We start from the raw sequence: 21,508 nt of genomic DNA, 5'->3' as shown, positions 1-21,508 counted from the left end.
CTGGGGAGCCAGGAGCTGACAGCGTGGCTGGCAGGGCATGTCTGGGGGCAGCAGCCAGGGCCAGCTGAGAAGGCTGCCGGATGAGCTCATGGTGAGGAGACAGCTCTGAGGACACCACCTGGCCCAGTGACAGGAACCAGGGTCGGACACAGCCCAGTGACTGCCAGCCTGTCCATGGTGATCCCAGACCAGGTTGAGCTGGGCCATCAGCCTGCTGTGCAGGGTCTGGATCAGTGACATCCATGTCTCGGCACAGTTGCAATGTGAGATGGTCCCTGAAGAATGCCAAACCCCCCCTGTGAGGGGTTCACTCAGAAACTTGGGTTTAGTTGGGTTAGTGCTGTGGAAGGGTCAGAGCCCAGAGCCAGGCCAGGTTTGTAGGGCAAGGCCTTGTGTAGCCATGTGCCTGGCTCTGGCTTATGGCTTGAGAAGCCAGAGGTAGCTGGCAGGGTGCCACAGGCGCCACTGCTCCCAGGGGGCCGGGAGCTGTGGGGCAGAAGGCTCCCAGGCAGGCCTGACCCACCTCCAGACAGGAGCAGGGTCCGCAGAAGACAGGGAACCCAAGCCCCAGCCCCAGGCCCTGGGCACCCCCCTGGGGACAAGGACAGGGATGGGCTGAGGCCAGGCCAGGCAGCAGTGTGTGAGCATGGCTCAGGATCAGGCATGGTGGGGGGAACCAAGGTCAGGCACAGTGCAGGGGCTGTCCAGGCAGGACATGGCAGAGCAGGGCCATAGTCAAAAGGCCAGGCCAGGGTGTTGGTCCATGGCCAGACATGTCCACAGCCGTGTCTGGCCATGGACCAACAGGTACACTGCAGTGCAGCCCAGGCAGAAACTCAGGCTGATGGGCAGAGGGTGTGGGCCCCAGGTGAGACTGGACACAGTGAGACTTGTCAATACACTCAGTGCCCTGTCTGAAATCAGGAATTTGGCTGGTGTGTATGCAGCTATTTTATAAGGCTGAAACCTTTCCTTTCCCCCAGGGAAACCCATTGTTAGCATTAGTAATAAGTCACTGCCATCAGCTATATTTAAATAGTTTTCACATGAAATATTTTTAATGAGCCCAAGGACCAGAACTAACTCACAGATGTATCATAAATACTGAGGTGTCAATAGTGAGACAAGGGGGAGCACAAAATTACAAAATGAAATATAAACCTTTAGAATCAGTTTTAACTAGTGTTACGTTTGATGGCTTTGTAACAGTAGCAATGGAAAATTACTGAGGTGCATGATACACAGAAAAAAATGTAGACTACAGATAGAGAACATACTGAGAATTCTTGTACAAGAGAAATCGTTACAGTTGACATAGTTTTAAGGAAAAAAGTCTGGAAGGACAAGGCACAGGGATAAGGAGTATCTGGGAACGGCAGGTGTCCAGGATGGGCTACAGTTTAACTGATAAGTGGGAGTACAGAAGGATTATTATGTCTGTGGTGTTTACGAACCAATTAAGCTGGTATAAGCATCTACTACGCGTGCTCCAAAGGCAGCCAGAAGTGATGAAGATTGTTGGAAGAAGTAAACGACCCTCAGAGACCACCACCACAATTCTGTACGCATGGGGGGAACTTTCTGGAAAATGATGTAATCCCTATGTAGCCTCATGAATATGTATGTATGCCCAGGGACTATATAAGGACGGCTTGTGTAGCAATACGGGGACACGCATTAGGAGGAGCTATCCCCCGTGTCTCCCCACACCGCAATAAAGAATACCTGCTTGACAACTTGAAAACTTTGTTGGCAAGTTTGTTCCTGGAGTTTTCTCCAAATCAATTGACAGGCTGGCACATTTTAGAATACCAGCCTTTAACCTAAACTGTTTTTTATTGCACCCATCTTTTTGCCAAGACTTGACACCAAATCTACAGAGCCAAACAATGTGAATTAACAAATTCTCAGTTCTCTGCAGCAACTGGAGACAACAGTGACAGCATACAACATAGCTTCTCTGCTGCCAGTTCCTCATGCCAAGCCCTGCTATCAACATATTTTATTGTGCTTCTCGCTCTCAGCTGTTGTCTACCAGTGGACAGGACACTTAATTTGATGTCTTAATGAACATCTATTAGGCTATGTTTGAATTACCCATTAGCATAGCTTTGCTTTACAAAGTAAAGGCCAGTCCTGAATATTAGCATTACTTCACGATTTGTATAACATTTTTCTTCCTTTTACCATAACATCTGAGAACCACATACAGATTTATGTATTTATCTACAGAATTCCCCCATGAATAAGGGGATTACTATTATCTGTGCTACAAACACAGGAAATTAGTATGAACCCTGAACTGACTGAACAACTTAGCCAAGCTCCAGATACAAAATCTGTAGCACAGCTAGAAATTGAATCCTGACTCTTATCCAAGTGTGTCTTGTCTGCAAGGCCATCTCTCATATGGTTGGACAGGCCTCCAGAAGAAGGAATGATTTCCTACATCAGCATCATGGCTATAATCACTTTAGCTTGTCTCAAAATGGGAATAGCTGCCCATCCCACAAGCAAGCACATCCCAAAGCTGTGTAGTCCCGAGCATGCTGAAGTGGAGCTAAGACAGTCCAGTCCCCAGTGTACCCCAAGTCCCTGCCTGGGGACATGGTTAGGAACCAAAAAGGGGTGAGCTGGTTCCTAAAGGAGCCTAAATCAAGATTCTGAGGCAGTCTGTTAATTACCTGGCAGAGCTGCCCAATCAGTTAATGTGAGCATTATACAATGGTTTCACTACAAATTCCATCACCTTTGCATTAAGCTCCTGTCCTTGTCCTGGAACGGAAGAGCCATTTTCATTTGCCATTTTTGGTTCACTTTCATCCAGGCTGTTCAACATTCAATTAAAGGGCGGTAATTTCCAAACTCATTCCAGTACAACTATGCCATTTTGCACAGAGGATATTTTAGTTCATTGTGTCAGGTGTTGTGCTCATAACAAGTATAAGCTGATTACTTTTAATATTGGCAACATTCTTGAATTTCACTTCATCCAAATTCTCATGTGTCTCTCTGGAGACATTCAAAAACCACCTGGATACGTTCCTGTGTAACCTGCTTTAAGTGGCCCTGCCTCGGCAGAGAGGTTGGACTGGATGATCTCCAGAGGTCTCTTCCAACCCTAACAATTTTTGTGATTCTGTAGATTAAAACATTTGGATTTATTGAGACACACAAGAGGGACACTGTACAAATGTTTGTATATGAGTTGTGAGCAGCTCTTGTAAGATGTTAATTTGGGAGACTTCAGGTCTTTTTTCTTTTTCCCTTTACACTGCCACAACAGAGTGATACTTAACACAGCTTCTACACACTAAGGCCTTGAGTTCTCTACAAATGCAAGCTGGGATGTGTGAACGAAAACTTGCCTGTGCTGCTGATGGTCCAGAGTAAGGCTCTGCAAAATACAGCAGTAATGAAAAAATCTTTCTCTCTCCACTCTCCAAGCCAGTCTGATAATAGTTTCTTCAGCTGTCATGCTTGTGATTTCTGAGCATAAGCTTGCATGCACTGTGTAATTTTTTTGTTTCATGTCATGCTCTAGGGCTGCATCTAAGGGCTTTGGATGCCTTAGTTTTGAGCACTGTCTTTCTCTAGTATGGACTTGGGGCTCTCTGTGAATCAGTCCAGCACTTGGTAATATTTGATTATATCCCAGTATTTGAAAGCCTCGAAAGCAGATTAGTTACACAAAATACTCCTGTAGCAAATTACTATGGTGATTTTTTTTTTTTTTTTTTTTTTTGTTTTAAAAAAGGTGTTGCTACATGGTGGTCACCATATGCATTTGTCTTAACCTATAAGCCCACCTACCTGTGGGCTACAAAGGAAAGTTAGACGTGTGGATTAAACTTCAAGCAGGTGAAAGTGAACAGTTTGTGGGTTTGATAAAGGTATTTGAAACCTGGGCTGCATTCCATGTTCACACTTCACAGATGGCAGTCACTATGGTAGCAAGCTCACCAAATCAGATTAATTAAGAGACTATTGAATTTAATGGCTCATCAGGTGGGTGTTCATCTCAAAATTCAGAAACAGTTCTTTCTTTTCTGACCCCTCATCTATCATAACCAGATAACTAATATTCTTTCTGGTATGGAAGTAAGGCAAATTTTGCAACTTATCATGTCAGAAATAATGTGGGTTAGGAATGCTTGTCTAAGAAAGTAGATCATAGAGGGAGCTGATATTTGAGCATAGTGGTAAGAAATTTCTATGCTATCTCCAAGTCTATTGAACTGCCCTTGGGAAGTCGGGAAATGCTAAAAGGATGCATTCAGAGGAGGAAACTCTTCAAGGCCAAATCATGAGAGAGAATGAGTAGCAGTCAGCAGGACAAACAGCAAGGACTTGAAATGCTATGGATAGGCAGAGCTGCTAAGGAACTGACTTCTAATGCCACCTGTAGAGCTCTTTAAGTCATCAGCTGGTGCGTGCATGGGACAGACAGCTGCTGGGACATCTTGTTCAGTTATACCAGTTTACTGACTTCAAAATTAATAAAAAAAACCCATGCATTTCTCCATGTGTTCAAATACGTATTGAATATGCTATGTGTCAATATTAACCGTAGATCTATTCACAACTGAATTCCGGGAGAGGAATTTTATACGGACTGAAGTTACTGGGGAAGTTGCAAGGATAAGGAGAGATGAAAACTGAATTCTGGCAAGATTTAATTAATAGGCTCCAATCCTACAAATACTACTATCTCTAACTTGTACTGCTCCAGGCTACAAAATTAGTCCATAAGTTTGTGGGATCTGGTTTTAAATGTTGGCAGACTGTTACTAACACTACTTGATAACCGCTGTTTAACCACAGGTCTGTTTGATTTACAGCAGATTCATCATTCATGTAGGGTTAGGAAATAATGATTAAAAAAAAAGTTGATAGAGAGATGTTATGCAGATTGCATTTCAGGCAAGGCTCCATTAACATCTTTCCTCTTCCTGCTGATTCACCTATGAAGACCATGTGCAGTTTTAAGTTTCTTTTCCCCTGCTAGCTCTCACCCTCTAAGATCCTAAAGTAAAACAGCATTTACCTTTGCTTTCCAACTCTTATTTACTACTGCTATAAACAAACATTATATTAAGTATGCATCCCATTTACAACTGCTATAAACAAACATTATATTAAGTATGCATCATCCCTCCAGAAGATTTTTAAGCTTTATTAAAGATACACTCTTTAGAACATATTTCAACACTTACACAACCTTGAAGGAATCATATGTAAAAGTTCTCATTTTCAGTACTAAATAAAGCACGTAAATGCTACTCACACACAGTAACTGAATGGCAACAGAGGTGGCCACTGGTAACTGAAATAATGTGTAGAAGATGATCTCACTAGCAACTTGAAAATGTACAGCAGGAATAAATAATCATCTGTTCTGTACAACTACAGCTTGGTACTGAAGGCAGAATTCTGTTTCTTTTTCAGTAATAAAATATGTATCTTTTGAAGTATATAAAAACCCTATAACTTTAAAAACAGAGAAAGGTAAATAGCTTAGGTACATTTTCACATTAATAGAAGCTGGTTTATAGCATTAAACAGCCATCTCCATTTTAATAGGTGGATGAGGATTATAATCGTCAATCTGAAAGTCTTCTGCCTTAAAGTCACTGATGTCTTCAACCTTACGAAGAATTCTGAGTTTGGGGAAAGGTCTTGGCTCCCTCTGAAGCTGAAATAAAAGCAAGCTTACTGTATAAAACCAATACTTGAAGGCAGAGATTTTATGTTATACACTAGATCTCAATAATCTCTCAAGTCAGATTACACTACGTAGATTTTCCCTCCTTCCCAAGAAGATTTATACTCAAAAAAAGAAAACCCACAGCAACAGCTAAATAGAATCTACTTTAGTATTTTGATAGGGAGCAGTAGCAGTAGCATAATTTTAAAGAGGATTCCCTAATCATCCAAATGCAAGCATATTCAGTTTGCAGAGCAATTCTGGTGGTTACAGATTAGATTCCTTCCAGAGGAAACTAAATTCCCAGGAAATTCTGACCCAGATGTGTATCAGATGTGCTGCAGTTTCCTAAAGGAACATTCAGGTCTGAACCAGCAAGTAGTTCTCTGGGTGGTTTTGAACCACAAGAATGGTGAGGACATTCAGTGTGAGCCAAGTCTGATTTGCTCCTAATGCAACAGATTACTTTGTGAAGAAAATGTAGCCTTATTCAGCCAAATACTAATACTGGTTAACTCTGTGAATCGATAAGTTATCCTTTTCTGATATACTACAAAGACATTTTATTTTGTGCTTATCTGTGTTAGGCAGAGTGGTTTTGTAAGGTTTTGGAACGATGAAGTCAAAAGTAGGGGTACAAACTCTGGATCTCTAATTTGGTTCTAGAATAGTACACTGATGTACATTTCAGTCATGTTTGTATTGTATTTCTGCTTGCAACCCAAGTTGAACAGAGGTTAAGGTGTTGCAACTATTAGGCTAGAAATAAGAAGAAAAGCCTGACAAACATTTGCAAAAGTAATATTTATATAAGATATGTATCAAGATAACTTTGTATTGGATAACCATTGTGGAAGACAGAAAGATACAAGAATACAGATTAAGTACTTACTTGAACTTTCAGAGGTTCCACATGATTCAGATATATGTGTGCATCTCCTAATGTGTGTATGAACTCTCCAGGCTGAAGAGAAAGGAGAATACATGTGTTTTTCAAATAGTCAGGTTTCAAGAAAGAAAAACATTACAGTGCTCACAGTATTGATTCTTAGCATCCTACATCTAATGTGGAATTGCAGCTTCTGTTCTGAATTATCAAGATAACCTTGCAAGCTTTGAAGGACACTATCTTCCCAGATTAATGCATAATTGATGAAAAATGTCATGAAATTTCTACTAGTTTATCTATTTTACATGCTCTAAAGAAAAGGGGGTTTCACTTATACAAGACTGTGGTGCATTTAAATTATTCCTCCAAATTACAAAATACAGCTCTGGAGTCAGGACAATAGATATCTGAGCACATACTACCACTCTACATAATCATATACAGTAGAAAATGCAAAAAATACTTAGCTGAAATTGTAGCTGGAAGTTAAATGGGCAGCATATCCAAACTGGAACCTTGACAGCAATCACTGAGCTACTGTTTGATTCCAATAAAAAACACATGCTACAAAATTTAATCACTCACATGTTACTATCTCATAAGGACAAGTGCTCAGTTCAGATTTCTAAAAGAGGTATACTAGTGGAACAGGTCAGTTTTGACATTGAGTTAGAAAGACATGGAGGATCTTCTGTCTGCTTGATGTGAATTCACGAATTCTTACATTACCAATCTTAACCACCTGTACAAATCCGAGACAACTCACATTAAATTCATGAGGCCCTCTCTTACACATATTTTAGCAAGATTTTGAACAGTATGTTTATTCTAGTTTTCTTGGACATGGATGGCATGAAGAGCCTTAAGTCCCCCACTTCTCAGACAAGATTAAGTAAAATGATTAAATAGCATACCTTTAGCCCTGTGACATGGGCAATCATATAAGTAAGCAGTGAATAGCTGGCAATATTGAAAGGCACTCCTAGTCCCATATCTCCAGACCTCTGGTAGAGTTGGCACGACAATTCACCATTGAGAACATAGAACTGGCAAAGGGCATGGCATGGAGGCAAAGCCATCAGAGAAATATCTAGCAATTGCAGTACAGGAAGAAGAGTAAAAATAAAAAAAAAAAAAATATTGTAACAGCATTAGTGTTATAAATGTAGGAGATGCAAAACCTGAAAAAGCACTTTATGCGACAGTAGAGCAAAAATCCAACTGCACTATCATTTTGTTGCTTCTTCTCTTGTTTAAAATCACCTGCTTCCTAAGCAATTAAGTCCGGGTCATGACACACTGTCTCCTGGGCTGTATGCCCAGAAAAGTCATAAACAGATATTCCACAGAGCAGATTTATGCCATAATGCTGCACAGCAGTTTAGTTTCACTCACCTCAGTGAGACAGGTGATTTCCCTAATGGAGGACATTGAGGGTAAAATTAAGCACATACCCTAAAGCGACTTCCAACTGCTTCATCTTACTCTCTTCCTATTGCCATGTGCCTTTACCACTTGTTGAGACATAAAAGTAATGATCAATATAAAAATAATAATCAGAAAACAAAAGATCTTTTGTGTGTTTAGCCACACTTATATGTGAAATTATTACAATTATAGTTTAGTAAGAAAAACTTTTATCCAGCTATCTCCTTATATCTGACAATATTTAACCTTAAAAATCACAGCAATGATATGTGGCATCCCTTTTCAGAGACACGAGTCTGCTCTGCCTCTGGATGATTTTTTTTTTGTGCATAGATCTACTGCTGCTGCTGTTAAACATTATTTGGCAGTAGCTCTTATTTAGAAGAAATACAGTGAATGGCTACCTAGACAACCTATTTTCAAGGAGATGATTGAAACACAAATAATAGTTTTCTACTTCTAAGGTTTTTGTTAAGTTTACTATTTATTATATGGCTAAAAAAACAGACACTGCTGTGGTATATTCTTTTTTGGTTTTGTTTTTTTTAACCTTTTTAAAATAATAATTGTTGTCTTTAAACAGAGACTGTATGTCCAAGATGCTGGTAGCCTGGTATATCCCTCACTTTCATGTGAGGAGAAAAACTTTGAAGTAATGGTCCAAAAGTTTTGAGAGTAAGCAAGGACACCAACTGGAACTGACTGTTGACACAGGATTAGAACATAGTTTAGCATAAAGCAAGATAATGTGCAACTGCATTTACTTAAATGTCTGCTGTTCAATACCTTTGGGATTCCAAGCACACATAATGATTCTTCTGTCATCTGGATTGGTTTTGATCATTTCAATCACTTTTTGCAATTGATCAACTCCTTGGTTGGAGTAATCTGAAGAAAGATACCAAGTAAGATCTAAGCCAGAGAGATTCAAGTCACGTTTTTGGTTTTAAAGCCCAGCCCATATCCCACTGAAAAGTGATACCCAAACAACAACCTCTGAAGATTTTACTGTAACTTTGAAAGTGATTGAATTTATCAGTTGGCACCCTCCAAATGTAAGCTATTCTTGGCCTTCCTTAGCATACTCTAAGGCTTGTGAAATTTTCATGATGGTATTTTTGTATGTTCCCTATTTCTTTTGTGTGTTTTGAGTACCTTTAGCACTCTCCAAAATAGGACCATTCCTATTTAAAACATTTTATTCCAAGCCTCAATAACTTGACATTTTATAAGACCAAATAAGAAGTCTGCATAAACGCTACATCCCAGAAGACAAAAGCTGCAATACAAAAAAAATTAGCTGGACAAAGTATTTTACTTTATCATTCATGCTGACTTGTTACCTAGATAGGACAAAAGCTGTATTGGAATGGGCAAGGTATTACTACTTAGTTATTCATAGTATTTAAACTGATTTGCTCAATGCATTTCTGGATTAAGATGTCTTTCTAGATTTTAAACGTGTCTGCTACAGTGCTCTTTCTTTCAAAAAGTAAAAACCAAAACAATATGCCCAGACCATTAACATGGGGTGCTGGCATCCTTTCCATGCTCAAAAGAAGGAAGTTCTTGGCAGATGAATAAACACCTTCATCTAGCACTTACAAGGTCATGTGTGAAAACTAAATTTCCATGGCATTTAGTGCCAGAAGGGAACTTTAATCACATATAGCACAGGATATTACACTTCACCTGATGACGTTCGCAGTCTGATTTTTAGGTTCAATACCAGTTATATAACAAACTCACTGGAATTAACTGAACCTTAGAATGGATTCCAGAATAACAGTCATTAGCTGTTACTCATTGTTCTGAGTCATGCCAGTGAATCAGCATGGCTTGTAACTAACTTTTTCTAATAACTCCTATAGCAAAGCAACACCAAATAAGTCACAGGAAGACCCAAGCTGCAACAAAGGATGCTAATACTCAATTAGCATCTCAGGGAACTTTTCTGCCAGCAATACTGTGCCAGAAGCCTTGTCAAATGGTTATGTTGGCTTCTGAAGCTAATTACCTAACCACTGGTAATGCAACCTAACGAAATCTATTAGTAATGAAACCTACAGGAATTTATGTTGTTCATTTTTTCCAAATTATGTTATGCCTCAGACCTTTTATGTTTGGGAATGTGAAACGTTTTAGTAACTTTGTTAGATGTGTCAGTTCACAATTTGCATCATTTGTGTTAGTACAGAACTGTATTCTGGCAGCAGTCAACATGCCAGTAAGTCTAACATCTGTAACCTATGTGAACTTTGAGACTATACGGAAAACCCAACAGGAAAAAATATAACTAAGCATGTTGCTAATCTCAGTTAAAAATCACACCAACCAGATAGCGAACATTTATTTTTGACTTTTGTTTTTTAACAGCAGTCCTCTAAACATTTCATATGTCCACTCCTTCAGTGAGTTAGAAAAGAGTCAAGACACTTCAGAGTAAGTTTAATGAGCCACTTCTACTGAAAATAATACTAATAGGTACTGCTCACATCATAACTTGCTACAGCTATTCTGTCCACAGCATCATCAGCTATGGATACATCCTAGTTTGTTCCAGCTGCAGAATGGAAAAATCTTTCTTTCACAGTCTTCAATGAATGTAGTGCACAAATGTCAGTTCTTGCCAGCACAATTTATCATGGAAATTCAGACCCTGCATTGGTATTCAGAGATGGCAGCCTGCGTTCCACTGCTATCAAACAGAGCTAGCTCACATCTCTCGACTGCAACAGACACACATCCTTCCAGCTACCAGTGACCATACATGCTCTAGACTGAAGTAAAAGAAGTAATGTATGCCTTGTGACTGATCTGTGCCATAAATTCCAAACTACGATAGACAAAGCTACATCTTTCAGGACAGCTAGACTGAATTAAAAAAAATAAAAAAAAAATTACCCTTCTCCAACAGTATTTATTCTGGCTATCAATTCACACTGTGAACAGTCCCTTTAACCACAGTCCACTCCACTGAGGCCTCTGGAACTGATGTGTCACAGTTGTCTCACTAAGCAATCAAGACCTTATTTGTATGTAATTACCTGTGTGCATATCTTTGTATTCTGCTCCAAAGTGCCTCCACTGGAAACCATAAACTGGTCCCAAATCCCCCTCCTCTCTGGTGCTGAAACCCTGCTTATCCAGGAACTCACGTGACCCATTAGCGTCCCAAATCTTCACACCTTTTGCAGAGAGCTCTTTGGCATTTGTAGAGCCCTACAAAACACAGACAGTAAGAAGTCTATCTGCTAATTCCAACACAAAGGACATGACCTGAAACATCTGTATTCAGCTTTGCTGGTCTACAGTACTTCTCTGCTTATAAAGGATGAACAGTCTGATTTATGCACAGGATGAGGATACTGCACGATAGAATAAAATTTAGGAGCAACATACTAGGATAAAGTTTGAAGTGCCATGCTTATGTTTAACTTGGGATTCTTCTAATTTTGTGAATGCACAAACAGTACAGCCTAAAGGTCAACTTATAATGCACATTTGCAGACAACAAAATTTTACTTTACAGATGGATGAAAAAAGACAAAAAACTTTATGGCCTCAATGTTGCCTTTGCCAAGATATTGTCGTGGTTTAAACCCAGTCAGGTAACTTGTTCACTCACTCCCAGTGAGTGGTGCCAAGCTGACAACAATCAAGGTCCGTGTTCGTCTCCCCCCCCTCCCTGCACCGGGGCTCTCCCCTTCCCCGCTCCCGGAGGAACGGGGAGGAGGATCGAGAGTGCAACTCCTACGGGTTGAGACAAGAACAGTCCAGCAACAAATCACCACCGCTACTATCAGCTAAAACAATGATAAGGGAAAATAACAAGGGAAGAGAATACGATACCACCGGCCAAGAAAACGAGTTCCACCCGGAAGCCCCTGTCCTTCCGGGCAACTCCCAGTTACCCCCCACCCCGGGCATGACGTGCTGTGGTATGGAATACCTCCCCGGCTAGCCCGGGTCAGGCGCCCCGTCTCTGCTTCCTCACAGCTTCCCCTCCTCCCTGGCAGAGCATGAGCCTCACAAAGTCCTTGGTCAGGGTAAACATCACTTAGCAACAACCGAAAACATCGGCTTCACCAACGCTGTTCTCAAAACTAGAAGTCAAAACACAGCACTGCACCAGTTAACACAAAGGAAAAAACATGACTGCTACTGCTGAACCCAGGACATTATCCACCCCTTATTCCATACCATTCACGTCGTGCCCCACGTTGGGCGCCAAAAAGAACTGTCGTGGTTTAAACCCAGTCAGGTAACTTGTTCACTCACTCCCAGTGAGTGGTGCCAAGCTGACAACAATCAAGGTCCGTGTTCGTCTCCCCCCCCTCCCTGCACCGGGGCTCTCCCCTTCCCCGCTCCCGGAGGAACGGGGAGGAGGATCGAGAGTGCAACTCCTACGGGTTGAGACAAGAACAGTCCAGCAACAAATCACCACCGCTACTATCAGCTAAAACAATGATAAGGGAAAATAACAAGGGAAGAGAATACGATACCACCGGCCAAGAAAACGAGTTCCACCCGGAAGCCCCTGTCCTTCCGGGCAACTCCCAGTTACCCCCCACCCCGGGCATGACGTGCTGTGGTATGGAATACCTCCCCGGCTAGCCCGGGTCAGGCGCCCCGTCTCTGCTTCCTCACAGCTTCCCCTCCTCCCTGGCAGAGCATGAGCCTCACAAAGTCCTTGGTCAGGGTAAACATCACTTAGCAACAACCGAAAACATCGGCTTCACCAACGCTGTTCTCAAAACTAGAAGTCAAAACACAGCACTGCACCAGTTAACACAAAGGAAAAAAACATGACTGCTACTGCTGAACCCAGGACATTATATGGTGGGGCCTCTTCAGCACGCACCACCTCCTCCTCCAAAGGCTGAGGGACTTTTTCTCTCTTGCAATTGCTTTGTCAATTCCCCCTTCTCTAGCAAGTGATCCCAGCTGCTTGGCTTCTAGAATGCCTGGACGACTGGGATTTCCTATTCGAGTTCGTTGTGTAATTTTGGCGCCCAACGTGGGGCTCGAGGGGTTGAGATAAGATTATCCACCCCTTATTCCATACCATTCACGTCGTGCTCAGATCCCACATTTTCAATACACCATCGCTCTCCCACATATATACATCCATATACATACAGACCAAGAGGAAAAAAAATCATTTTCTTAGTGCATGGACCAATCCCTATAATGCTGCCGAGTCCATTCGGTCCATGATGTTCCAAGTTCATTCTCTGTTGGGATGATGGCTGGAGGGAAGTCAGGGCCAGTCGCTGGTGACCTGGAGACATCTAGTTGATGGGCTATAAAAGCATTACACAGCAGGCAACAGCATACAATTGAGTTCACTGGCTGTTTTCCCCTAATATCAAATCCCCTTGAGGTATACATCGGACTTCCCCATCTTCCCGCATTACCCACCAAGTATATCCAGGTCCCTGAGCAAAAGCAATCCCATGAGTGGGTTTGCCTTTACCTGAAGCAGGAATAACCCAGACTGTCTTCCCCAGCAAATTCTTCATATGCACCACGGGAACTCTGTCCCCCTCTACAATATGTAAAAATTCTGACTGGGCTGGGCCAGCCCTGTTGGCAGATCCTCTGGTGTTGACCAACCAGGTGGCCTTTGGTAAATGTGTATCCCAATGCTTGAAAGTTCCCCCACCCATCGCTCTCAGTGTAGTTTTTAACAGCCCATTGTACCGTTCGATTTTCCCAGAGGCTGGTGCATGGTAGGGGATGTGATATACCCACTCAATGCCATGCTCTTTGGCCCAAATATCTATAAGGTTATTCCGGAAATGAGTCCCATTGTCTGACTCAATTCTCTCTGGGGTGCCGTGTCGCCACAAAATCTGTTTCTCAAGGCCCAGGATGGTGTTCCGGGCAGTGGCATGGGGCACAGCGTATGTTTCCAGCCACCCGGTGGTTGCTTCCACCATGGTAAGCACATGGCGCTTGCCTTGGCGGGTTGGTGGCAGTGTGATATAGTCAATCTGCCAGGCCTCCCCATATTTATACTTCAACCATCGTCCTCCATACCAAAGAGGCTTTAACCGCTTGGCTTGTTTAATTGCAGCACATGTTTCACACTCATGAATAACCTGGGCAATAGTGTCCATTGTTAAGTCCACCCCTCGGTCACGGGCCCATCTATATGTTGCATCTCTGCCCTGATGGCCTGAAGTGTCATGGGCCCACCGGGCCAAAAATAATTCACCTTTATGTTGCCAATCTAAGTCCATCTGAGCCACTTCAATCTTAGCCGCTTTATCCACTTGTTGGTTGTTCTGGTGTTCCTCAGTGGCCCGACTCTTGGGTACATGGGCATCTACATGGCGTACCTTCACCACCAGATTCTGCACCCGGGCAGCAATATCTTTCCACAGTGCAGCAGCCCAGATGGGTTTACCTCTGCGTTGCCAGTTGCTCTGCTTCCATTGCTTCAACCACCCCCACAGGGCATTTGCCACCATCCATGTTCCCTCAAAGCACCCCCATCATTGGGGTCACACCAGCACCCCACTGCTGAGAAAAGGGGGCCCACACACGCTCTGCAGGTCACTTTGCCCTCAAATCCGCCGACATTCTTTTCCTTTTGAAGGTGCTGAATAGTGTTGAACAAGGCCCTGTAAGCATAGGCCAAGCCCCAGCACGTATACCATATCTTACGTCCATCCGGTATTGGCTGTATTAGTGTTTTTCAAGTGTGGGGCTTGGGCTAAGGTTTTTATCCCATTGTACTTTATGGTAATGACTTGTAATACAATAGAATCATTGATCATGAAACTGATCTGGTTTATGTTCCCAGTGTGGTCACCACCTTTATACTTTGGGAGGTATATGATGGATTATCCACCCCTTATTCCATACCATTCACGTCGTGCTCAGATCCCACATTTTCAATACACCATCGCTCTCCCACATATATACATCCATATACATACAGACCAAGAGGAAAAAAAATCATTTTCTTAGTGCATGGACCAATCCCTATAATGCTGCCGAGTCCATTCGGTCCATGATGTTCCAAGTTCATTCTCTGTTGGGATGATGGCTGGAGGGAAGTCAGGGCCAGTCGCTGGTGACCTGGAGACATCTAGTTGATGGGCTATAAAAGCATTACACAGCAGGCAACAGCATACAATTGAGTTCACTGGCTGTTTTCCCCTAATATCAAATCCCCTTGAGGTATACATCGGACTTCCCCATCTTCCCGCATTACCCACCAAGTATATCCAGGTCCCTGAGCAAAAGCAATCCCATGAGTGGGTTTGCCTTTACCTGAAGCAGGAATAACCCAGACTGTCTTCCCCAGCAAATTCTTCATATGCACCACGGGAACTCTGTCCCCCTCTACAATATGTAAAAATTCTGACTGGGCTGGGCCAGCCCTGTTGGCAGATCCTCTGGTGTTGACCAACCAGGTGGCCTTTGGTAAATGTGTATCCCAATGCTTGAAAGTTCCCCCACCCATCGCTCTCAGTGTAGTTTTTAACAGCCCATTGTACCGTTCGATTTTCCCAGAGGCTGGTGCATGGTAGGGGATGTGATATACCCACTCAATGCCATGCTCTTTGGCCCAAATATCTATAAGGTTATTCCGGAAATGAGTCCCATTGTCTGACTCAATTCTCTCTGGGGTGCCGTGTCGCCACAAAATCTGTTTCTCAAGGCCCAGGATGGTGTTCCGGGCAGTGGCATGGGGCACAGCGTATGTTTCCAGCCACCCGGTGGTTGCTTCCACCATGGTAAGCACATGGCGCTTGCCTTGGCGGGTTGGTGGCAGTGTGATATAGTCAATCTGCCAGGCCTCCCCATATTTATACTTCAACCATCGTCCTCCATACCAAAGAGGCTTTAACCGCTTGGCTTGTTTAATTGCAGCACATGTTTCACACTCATGAATAACCTGGGCAATAGTGTCCATTGTTAAGTCCACCCCTCGGTCACGGGCCCATCTATATGTTGCATCTCTGCCCTGATGGCCTGAAGTGTCATGGGCCCACCGGGCCAAAAATAATTCACCTTTATGTTGCCAATCTAAGTCCATCTGAGCCACTTCAATCTTAGCCGCTTTATCCACTTGTTGGTTGTTCTGGTGTTCCTCAGTGGCCCGACTCTTGGGTACATGGGCATCTACATGGCGTACCTTCACCACCAGATTCTGCACCCGGGCAGCAATATCTTTCCAAAGTGACAGTCGCTACTCAAACTTTGGCTGCAATGAACTGCGCAGCTACCCCAGTGGCAAGTACAGCAGCTGCTCAAACTTCAACTGCAACAGACAGCGCGGTTACCCCAGCTCCAAGCACGGTAGCTACACCACCCCCAGCAACAAGTACAGTCGCTACTCAAACCACAGTGATAATCACTGCAGCCAAACCAGAGGACCAATTCGTACCAATATCAGTTGCCCCTGTACGCAAGAGAACAAGCAAAAAGGAGGCAAAAAGGGTGAAGCGAGATGAAGAACCAATGAATTCACCACCCGGTCCAGAATCTGATCAGGAGTCATCCTCACATGACGAAGAAGAAGAAGAAGTAACTTCTCGACCTCGGACCTCAACCGAGCTGCGGAATATGCGAAAAGATTTTACCCGTCAACCAGGGGAGCACATCATCACCTGGTTACTCCGATGCTGGGACAATGGGGCCGATGGTCACGAACTAGAAGGTACAGAAGCCGAATAACGGGGATACACCTATAGATCCAGATGAAGTTGAATGTACACGACCCATGTGGCGAAAACTTACACGGAATGCACCGTCATCATATGCCCATTCATTGGCAACAGTGACCTGGAATGACATAGTACCACTAACAGTGGATGAAATGGTTCATAAACTCCGAGAGTTCGAAGACAATCTCACTCCTTCCATCATCTCAGCTGTGAAAAAACTGTCCCAGGACCTCGACAAATTGAGGGACGATGTATCTGATTTATCCAGCTCCTCACGTGTACCAACACGCGTCTCAGCTATTAACAAAAGAACTGTCGTGGTTTAAACCCAGTCAGGTAACTTGTTCACTCACTCCCAGTGAGTGGTGCCAAGCTGACAACAATCAAGGTCCGTGTTCGTCTCCCCCCCCTCCCTGCACCGGGGCTCTCCCCTTCCCCGCTCCCGGAGGAACGGGGAGGAGGATCGAGAGTGCAACTCCTACGGGTTGAGACAAGAACAGTCCAGCAACAAATCACCACCGCTACTATCAGCTAAAACAATGATAAGGGAAAATAACAAGGGAAGAGAATACGATACCACCGGCCAAGAAAACGAGTTCCACCCGGAAGCCCCTGTCCTTCCGGGCAACTCCCAGTTACCCCCCACCCCGGGCATGACGTGCTGTGGTATGGAATACCTCCCCGGCTAGCCCGGGTCAGGCGCCCCGTCTCTGCTTCCTCACAGCTTCCCCTCCTCCCTGGCAGAGCATGAGCCTCACAAAGTCCTTGGTCAGGGTAAACATCACTTAGCAACAACCGAAAACATCGGCTTCACCAACGCTGTTCTCAAAACTAGAAGTCAAAACACAGCACTGCACCAGTTAACACAAAGGAAAAAACATGACTGCTACTGCTGAACCCAGGACATTATCCACCCCTTATTCCATACCATTCACGTCGTGCCCCACGTTGGGCGCCAAAAAGAACTGTCGTGGTTTAAACCCAGTCAGGTAACTTGTTCACTCACTCCCAGTGAGTGGTGCCAAGCTGACAACAATCAAGGTCCGTGTTCGTCTCCCCCCCCTCCCTGCACCGGGGCTCTCCCCTTCCCCGCTCCCGGAGGAACGGGGAGGAGGATCGAGAGTGCAACTCCTACGGGTTGAGACAAGAACAGTCCAGCAACAAATCACCACCGCTACTATCAGCTAAAACAATGATAAGGGAAAATAACAAGGGAAGAGAATACGATACCACCGGCCAAGAAAACGAGTTCCACCCGGAAGCCCCTGTCCTTCCGGGCAACTCCCAGTTACCCCCCACCCCGGGCATGACGTGCTGTGGTATGGAATACCTCCCCGGCTAGCCCGGGTCAGGCGCCCCGTCTCTGCTTCCTCACAGCTTCCCCTCCTCCCTGGCAGAGCATGAGCCTCACAAAGTCCTTGGTCAGGGTAAACATCACTTAGCAACAACCGAAAACATCGGCTTCACCAACGCTGTTCTCAAAACTAGAAGTCAAAACACAGCACTGCACCAGTTAACACAAAGGAAAAAACATGACTGCTACTGCTGAACCCAGGACAGATATCTACAATGAGCTTAAGGTCTTAAAAATCCCTTTGTTAAAATGACAAAAATAACAAAATGACCCTGAGTAATTTCACTGGCTTCTGCAACACTCCAAGTCAGTGTGTCCAAGTCAGCACACTCAAAAATCCAACACAAGAAAGCGTTCCGTTTTGGGGAGTGTCTAGTCTTTTATATTTTTAAGAACATGAATGTGTATATGAGTCCTGCAGTCTAGTGAATGGTTTAACAGACTTTCCTGTACCTGCATAACGCCACTACATATAAAAGGAACACTTACCTCATAATGTGTTATCTACCATTGAATTTTAATACTCTAAATACAGCTATTAGCTCTATTAGATCTCGGGGGTTTGCTACTAAAAAGCCTAGTGTTTAAATCAGTCTTATGTTTCACCTTTGGTTCTGCACTGCTTATTTCTGTTCAAATCAATACAAGGTATCTCGGTATTAAAAAGCAGATCATTAAGCTGCCTACAGTCTACTTCATATTATTATTTCTTATTCAAACACTAATAAAAGACTGTACAAGGTTCTGTAACTGTGGGATATAGTCAGATCAGCAAAAGAACTCTCTATTTCACATTACTTCCCTTAAAAAGAAATAGCAGAAAAACTCTCCTGACTGGTAACAATGCAATAGTCTCCACTAAAATTCACAGAATGTTTTGAAGATAATGGACTACCACGTGTAGTCAAAATATTATTTGGCTGCATTTCTGCTCTGTTGTATAAATGGAAACATCTGCAGTTACCCCAAATTCCTTAATTCACACTAGTCCATTCTGTTAATACCACTCAGGCACACCACCCACAGAGCCATCCCAATACTGAACCTTGATGAACCACAGGAGCTCCTCCAGCACTCCTTTCCAGAATACCCTCTTTGTTGTCAGCAGTGGAAACTGATCTGAAAAACAGTTGTCAGAGTGTAAACGGAGTGTCAAAGGTAAGCAGCCATTCATAAGGAAGGGTGAACAGCCTTTGGTTTTTATCCACATAGAGGGTAATGCCACCACCTGACATGCAGAGTTTTGGATATAAAGAAAGAAGCTGGAAAAGACTGTGTAATTCCCATATTCAGAGCAAGGAAGGCAAGAACCTGATCACTTTCCTGGACAATAGGGGAAGATGAATTATCCGTGGAGACTTGAATGAACTCTACCGAGAGGGCGCCACGGTGCAGCATGAGGATGTACGAGTAGGCATTCACAAGGGAAACGGGAGCTTAAGATAAAATTGTTGGCAAATCACAACCATCCTTCCTAGTATGTTTTAACAGTAGGAAGTACCAGGTCAGGCTCTCCCAAGATCTAACCCGTTTGCTCACCAGGTAACGTCTATGGGGCGGGGCGGGGCGGGGCGGGGCAGGGCCTGGCCAAGCCTGGCCGTTAGGCGAAGGGGGAAGAGGGGTAGGAGTTGCTGCAGGCTGGCAGCGGGGAGAGGGAGAAATAGCTGACAGGACGGGGGGCTGAAACCCCGCTACAGCCCCTGCAGCGTGTCCGAGCCCAGGCCCCGAACGGGGGAAAGCATCGCCCTCCGCGGGCGAGTGGGGGAATAGCCCTGGGGAGAAGATGGCGTCCCGCCCGGCGGAGCCGCGGAGGATGGGGGTCGGGGCGCCCAGCGGGTCCCGGCGGTGCCGACCTCTCAGGCTGTACCGCGCCTGCATGCCGAAGATGGAGATGGTGCCGGTGCCAGTGCGATCCTCCTTCCGGTGGCCGTGCTGGAGGATGTGCCGGACCTGCCGCAAGTACTGCAGCTCACCGACCTCCGGCAGCTCCCCCTCGGCAGGCATATCGGCCGAGAAACACCCCGAGAGGTTCCCTCCTGGCTGGGATGTGCTCCGGCTGCCCTGCTGTCCTGCTCCCGCCAGGCGCTTCTCCTGCGAACCCGCCAACTACCTGCCTTTCCCGCCAAGCAGCGAAAATAGGGCGGGCAGAGCGGGGGAAGCCACCGCCTCCCTCCCGCCCTCTTCCCTGCTGGCTGCGACAGTCCCGTTCCTCAAAGCAGCGGGGAGCCGGTGGCGTATGCCTGGTCCTGCGTTGCGCTTGTGAGCTTCCTGGCCTGGTGCTGGAAATCCTCCACAGCCACCCTCTGCGGCACCCTATGGGGCTTGTCCCCCTGACGGAGGGGTGGCCCGATCCCCTAACCTAAATCCATGCTCCACTCCATACTGACTGACTCTTGCTGCCAAGGGCAACTCATCTGCCCACCTCCCCCCCCCCCAGCCTCTTTCGTGCTGGAAAGTACTGTTGTCATTTTTAAACTTTGCTGGAGAGGGACTTTTACAAGGGCATGTAGTGATAGGACAAGAGGGAATGGCTTTAAACAGAGGGGAGATTCAGATTAGATTATTGGGAAGAAATTCTTCACAGTGAGGGTGCTGAGACACCGGCACAGATTGCCCGGAGAAGTTGTGACTGCCCCATCCCTGGCAGCATTCAAGGCCAGGCTGGACGGAGCTTGGAGCAACCTGGTCCAGTGGGAGGTGTCCCTAACCACAGCAAGGGGGTTGGCACTAAATGGTCTTTAAGGCCCCTTCCAACTCTAACCATTCAATCATTCTATGATTCTGTGATCTTCCTCCTTATCTCTGCAACCTCAATCATCCTGTTTCAGAGCTGAAAAAGGGCAAAGACTGTGGCTGGGCCTAGCACACCACATATGTCTTGAGAGGGATCCCTGCAGCCAGGATATCCTGAAATGCAGAAGCCCGGAATGCAGTCCAATGCAAGCCTCCCTCATCTTTGGTGTGGTGCTCCTGCAGTGCCATGGCTCACCTTTACACACAGGCTCACCTTATTTGTTGCAGCAGTGTTACCGTGACCTGCTCTTTTAAAGATGAGATCCTTTTATGCCATGCCTTGTCAGCTGCAGACTGCTTCATATTTTATTTACACATTGGTTTCCTCACTAAGGGTACTAGTCAGCACTTGCTTTTATTGAGTTTCATCTTGTCGATTTCAGCTTCTCTCCCATTTCTCAGTGTCATTTTGAGTCCTGACATGTCTTCAACACTGACTGCAACTGTTCCCACTCTGGTGTCATCTGAAAATTTTTTAGGTATACTCTCTCTGTTAGTGAAAACAAACTGACTCTTCTCTGAATATTTATCTGTTACTATATCTTAGAAGTCAGGCATTTTTAAGAGTCACTTATCTCTCAGATAAAGCCTATCTGACATCTGGTGTGGTTGCAAGAGTTATGACTGCTAATTTATTATTAGGAGCCTGT

The 21,508-nt window shown here is 44.6% G+C and overlaps 1 protein-coding gene across 1 annotated transcript; it reads right to left on the bottom strand.

The window, feature by feature from the left end:
* Nucleotides 1-5,154: 5,154 nt before the first annotated feature.
* Nucleotides 5,155-20,253, bottom strand: TYMS (thymidylate synthetase). Its single transcript, XM_061448675.1, has 7 exons — nucleotides 19,919-20,253; nucleotides 19,111-19,184; nucleotides 11,072-11,246; nucleotides 8,811-8,912; nucleotides 7,511-7,686; nucleotides 6,600-6,671; nucleotides 5,155-5,695 (listed from the first exon to the last, which is right to left on the bottom strand). Exons 1-7 carry the CDS (start codon nucleotides 20,067-20,069, stop codon nucleotides 5,558-5,560), a joined length of 888 nt encoding a protein of 295 aa, XP_061304659.1. The 5' UTR covers nucleotides 20,070-20,253; the 3' UTR covers nucleotides 5,155-5,557.
* Nucleotides 20,254-21,508: the final 1,255 nt, after the last annotated feature.

Source organism: Pezoporus flaviventris, unplaced genomic scaffold (genome assembly GCF_033815535.1).
Source record: "Pezoporus flaviventris isolate CSIRO_AGI_PZ_B2104156 unplaced genomic scaffold, CSIRO_AGI_Pfla_v1 ptg000007l, whole genome shotgun sequence".
Classification (NCBI taxonomy): Eukaryota; Metazoa; Chordata; class Aves; order Psittaciformes; family Psittacidae; genus Pezoporus; species Pezoporus flaviventris.
This window is presented reverse-complemented; position numbering and strand designations above follow the sequence as displayed.